Source organism: Parus major, chromosome 14 (assembly GCF_001522545.3).
Source record: "Parus major isolate Abel chromosome 14, Parus_major1.1, whole genome shotgun sequence".
NCBI classification, from domain to species: domain Eukaryota; kingdom Metazoa; phylum Chordata; class Aves; order Passeriformes; family Paridae; genus Parus; species Parus major.
In genome coordinates this window covers 8,870,092-8,875,357 of record NC_031783.1, presented here as the reverse complement: position 1 = coordinate 8,875,357, position 5,266 = coordinate 8,870,092, and the positions used below count along the sequence as shown (strand labels likewise).

General features: G+C 37.3%; 1 protein-coding gene across 5 annotated transcripts in view; it reads right to left on the bottom strand.

The window, feature by feature from the left end:
* Positions 1-217: 217 nt before the first annotated feature.
* Positions 218-5,266, bottom strand: part of MOSMO (modulator of smoothened) — a 31,513-nt gene continuing 26,464 nt past the window's right edge. For 3 of the 5 annotated variants that reach the window (XM_033517876.1, XM_015643120.3, XM_015643121.3), the window contains one exon: positions 218-4,110. In XM_033517876.1, coding sequence (XP_033373767.1) covers positions 3,926-4,110 — 185 coding nt within the window. In that variant the 3' untranslated portion in view covers positions 218-3,925. The remainder of the gene's footprint in view (positions 4,111-5,266) is intronic. The other 2 variants (XR_004499423.1, XR_004499424.1) reach the window with 2 other exon arrangements.

Genomic DNA, 5,266 nt, shown 5'->3' with positions numbered 1-5,266 from the left:
TCAGCACCTCCCGACCCTTCCCTCGTGCGGGACCGGGTGCGGCGGGACCCAGCCTGATCCCCGCCCGCTGTTGCGGCGTTGCCGGTGGAGACGGGGCCGGCCCCGGCGCGCCGCTTCCCACCGCCTGAGGGCGCCGGTGGGCGGGAGGCGAGGGGACCCCTGAGGGGGGACACACCTGAGGGGGGTCGGTTCCAGTCAGTGCAGCCGGAGCCAGTCGCTTTAGTAGACAATTTATTTTGATAAACTTGCTCAATAACAAAAATACAAGTGAAGAAAATTATGTTCATTTTATACAATATTAACATTTGTTCGGAAATCATTAATTGAAAAAATGCTCTAACCAATAGAAAACAACCCTCAGTAAAGGCCGGCGGGCTCAGGCGGTGGGCCCAGCTTCAGGCCCAGGCAGGACAGCCCACATGCAGACATCATTTCCTTCATTATTTTCATCCTTCACAAAGGTTTTAAAGGACAGCTTTCATTTTCCCGTGTGTGTGTGTGTGTGTGTCGGGGCAAACAGGAACCTACAGTCGTGTTCTGGAGTGGTTAAACAGCGTCTCGGAAACACAGGGACGGCAGGAGGGCCCGGCTCTGGCGGCAGCACCGGAGCCAGAGGCCGGGCTGGGAGTGTGGCACACTGACTGTGCTTTGGGACACTGGCATCGCTCTCCAGCTGGATTAACAGCAGAAAAAACACGTTAAATGGTTAGGCTGGTGTGTTCTGTGAAGCACACCCTCCCCAGGTCTGAGCCAAACAGCTTCCAGGCGATTATTTCAACAGAGCTCCATGGTAATATTTATACAGACAAATTTACTAGTTTTTCCTTCTGAAAGTACTGTCAGTTTCCAGTCTTACATTTTGTTAGCCAAAGAAATGACAAAGTGTGCACAAATTACATTATGATGGGTCATCAAACCTTTGGGAGGATTTAGAAGCAAAAAAATAAATGGAATTCTCTAGTGATGTATGAAATGAGCTGTCCTTCAAAAAATTAAAAAATAATGGCTGGCAGAATCAGAAAGGTTTATGTAAACACTCAACACAAATATGGGATTACCTTTGGAGAAGATCCATATGGAAATATTTGTTTTTCATGAATTGAAAAAGTCTACAGATGTTTAGGCATGTTCAATACGAACTTCCTGTAGCTCAAAACAAAACCTTGTGCAAATAAAACCTATAAATAGTCTTCAGCAGATTTTACAGTGATGCTCTTAGGTATGAAAAGAATGCACACAACTTTAAAACAAAAGTAACAGACATAAGTTTGACAAATGATTGCACCATAAAACAGTGTTTTATATACAGTTTACAAGATATGATTTTCTGCTATAAATTAATACTGTACTATATAGTACTTAGTGACTTTATTAAAAGCAACTGTTGACAGCTGTCTCTTCAATTACTGGGTTGGGTTTTTTTAAATGCATTTGGCTGCATCTATTTCTGGACTTGAAATTCTCAAATATTTAATAAATCTATTTGTTAAACCTTTGCTAACATTTAATAATTCATTGCAATAGCGCTGGCAGATCAGATCAATTTCCAGTCAGCCAACCACAGTCTGGGTATGCTCCAAGATAAGTGTTTTTTTTGTTGTTGTTGTTTTTTTAAAAATTATTATTATAATCCATTTAATCAAAGCCTAAATCCACATGATGTTACAATAACTGAAATAAGTAAGTTGGAGGGGTGGGAAGGGAAAGAAATCTTAGCAGCTGAGAAACTCTCCCCACCCCCTACCTATGTTCCAGTTACAAAAATCTTGAACTATTTACAAGTGTAACATTTCTGAAAATGTAATTTATAATCCAAGTTTTAGTGAATACTTTCTTAGGACACAGTAGTGATAACACCAAAATTTTGACACATATCAAGCAGCTGAACCCTGCCTTTTAGCTCCACCACTATCACTAGGGGCCTCTAGTCTAGGGCCTTAGATTGCCCATGCAGATGAAGGTTTAAATCAGGAACCAAATTATATTTAGACCATGATTTCCAAGTAAGTGCTTGGCTGTATTTATAGATTAGTATACTTTGGAAAAATTAAGTGATCCATAAACACTCCATTCTACCTGTGAATGAGCTGACTGGGAAAAAAAATTACTTAGAAACCATTCCAGTGGCAAGTTTGGTCAAAAATTTCAAAAGAAAATATAAATCAACAAATAACCTTTTTGTATTGAAATACCTTGGGAAGGGGAGAAGGAAGAGATGGAGAAAGGCAGAGACCCATTGTGGTCTGAATGGCACAGAGTTTAACATAATTGTGCAAACTGTGTTATTTTTAAACACTCCAGTTTATCTGGTGATTATTTTGGAAACTGCTGGTTTTATTTTAATATAGATCTCATCCTAAAATGACTGTCTATTCATCAATGCAGTTCCTCCAGTAAGCTCAATGAAATGGTGCCCAAAACAGACAATTTTTTTGTTTTCAGAATGAATCTCAGGTAAACTATGTATTAACTGGAAAACAAATACTGATAGTGCAGGCAGCTTCCCTGGAACACCAACCTAGTAGTGAATTAAGATATCTCTGGCATCAATGGTTCATCTTTGTATTGAAAAATAAAAATTATTTTAGTGAGGAATATGTACTTCAAATTTGGGTGGTCATTAAATCTATGTTTAAAATAACTTTAGTAAACAAGGCATATACTTTTAACAATTATATTGCTCGTTGTATTTTTTTGGCAAAGATGAATTAATACTCAGCTGAAAATAAGTTCATCCAGCTTCGCAGAGGAATAGTGTTTGCATTACTTTAAACATTGCATTTTGTATGTGCTAGAGAAATGCTTACCTATGGTAAAATGCTGTGCTTGAACATGTATGAATGGTAATGTAACAAAGCAGTAGAAAAAGAGATTTTCTGTACAACAGTTGCTAATAATTTAAATAGTGTCAGTTTCCCAAAATTAGGATTTTAAGGTATGACATGATCTCACCTTCAACCCTCATATACAAATAAATTACCATAAAAAGAATTTTAGCTTAACTTAAAATTGCACCTAGAAAGGCATGGGATTGTTTGTACCTATTACAAAAAACTGTTAAAATCAAGGGCTGCTACAAAGAATGAGGTAAACTGAAGACTCTCAGCTATGTGGCCTTCAGAAAAATGGCTTTTCTCTATTGAGTTCTAGTTTTGCACACCACAGTGTTTTGCTAGCAAAGCATTCTGAGTTCTTTTCCAGGAACCATTTGTGTGTATATACATATATATACATATGTGTATATACACACTCACATACATACACACACACTGTATACTGCATCAGCAAAATATATATATATTTATATATATATATTTATATAAATATAAGGACGAAATCCCCCTCTAAAGCATTCCTTAGTGTTTCCTAGAGCTTATGGGGGAGCAGGGCATGTATGTCTTTTTGCTGTTACATACATTGAGAGAACATGTTTTGATCTATTGGCTTCTTGGTGCAGTAATGCAAGATTGATCCACATTGGTGCCAAAGGCTTTGCTCATCAGAAGGAAGATGTAAAACACTAATCTCCTAAACAGCGAGGCCAGCCTCACTTGAATTCCTCTGCAACCCTCTGGTTCACCACAAAGTTCATAAATACTTTGACTTCCAAATTGTTAGACGTTAAAAACAGGAACAGTCCAGTAACATGGGGTGTTATGCTTCTCAGTGTAAAGCATTCTTCACTAGTTCCTATCACAGTGCAGACCTGACTGCATTGAAGTATGCTCAGGAGATTAGTCAATGTGGTCTGTATTTGGTTATGGGAAAGGCTCTCCTTTTTTTCATCCAAAGTGCATAGTGAGAACAAGTCAAAGCATTCCTCTTTTCAGTCAGTGTTTGATAGTCTGATTTAGGCATCCTCCTGAGAATGCAATTCTGATGTCTTGTTCTTTTCCAATATAAAGTCCTGCAGTCCAGACATTCATCAGCCAGGTAAACAAACTTTGCCAGCAAATAGAAGTCCCACTATTGTAAAGAAAATGGATAAGACAAACAGTACATATGAAGACCCAACCACTGTGTTATTGGGTAATTTATATGGTTGACCTCCAACTTCATTGATGTAAAATCCTATTGGAAATATTAGGGCTGCCATACAGAATAGAATCACTGCAAAGAAAAGAGAAAAGAAAAAATAAGTCACTGTTGTGTTAAAGTGAAAATATTTACCTGTTCACAGAGCCCTCCAGAAAAACAAGCAAAATATCCTGGTTGAACTGAAGAGCTGAGATCAGAACTATCTGAGCTGATAACTTGCTTGAAATTACTGAGTAGGCTTTATGATGCTTTCAAAACATCCCTCATCTACTCCCAAAAAAGACTAAAATTTTGACTGTAATTTCAGTTCTGCTCACTAGATCATGAACTTCTTTACAGAATAAAAAATTGGTAGATATACTTCTATCACCATCTCCAAGTTCAGTCATTCCTTCTCCAGTTATTTTAAAGTAATTTTGCCCAGTCAAGATAAAGTAACATTCAAGAAACATTGAAGAAACATTTTCTATTATCAGTTGTCTTTTTCCAACTGTAGTAGCCCTTTCTCATTCTTCACACATTCCTTTTCTGTAAAAGCTTTGCTAAAAATAGAAAACACTCAAGATTGTCATTACAGTTTCTTTTAAGATTAAAAGATACCAGTTTCCTAATGTTATATGAGTATTTCCTTAGATAATGAAATATCCTTAGAATTTCCCATTGCAATACAATGAAATGAAAGTTTTCTGATTCAGTATAATTCAAGCTTCTTAGTGAAAAACTAAATTCAGACTCTGTGAACAAAGAGATCAAGCAATAAGGGTTTTTATTTCACTTCAAACTTATGTAAATGTTTTGTTCTTGCAACTGACTCTGTGTGAACGTACAAGAAATCCAGAATTCCTGTTAAAGAATTGCAGTATGGATTTCACAGTACCAATAGTGGCAAAGATTCCCTATCCTATTTCAATACCCTGGTCAAATCCAGGAGAGAACATCCAGTGCTGTTTCCTGGACAACAACTTCAGTGTTTCTGTAGCACACCCTTGGGAAAGTAAACCTGTTTAGTTTGGATGTAGCTGTGCAGGACTCTACTGTCAACCATGGGAATGAACGACTTCTAAATATGGCTCCTCTGCAAGGCAAGATTTTCACCACAATAAAAAGGAATTAATTATTATAATTTCAATTTACTTTTGAATTGGTTTGATTGTACATGCAAGAATATACAATTGGTTTTTTTAATCAGGATAAAACAGAATTTTATCTGATCCTACCAGTTCTGTCA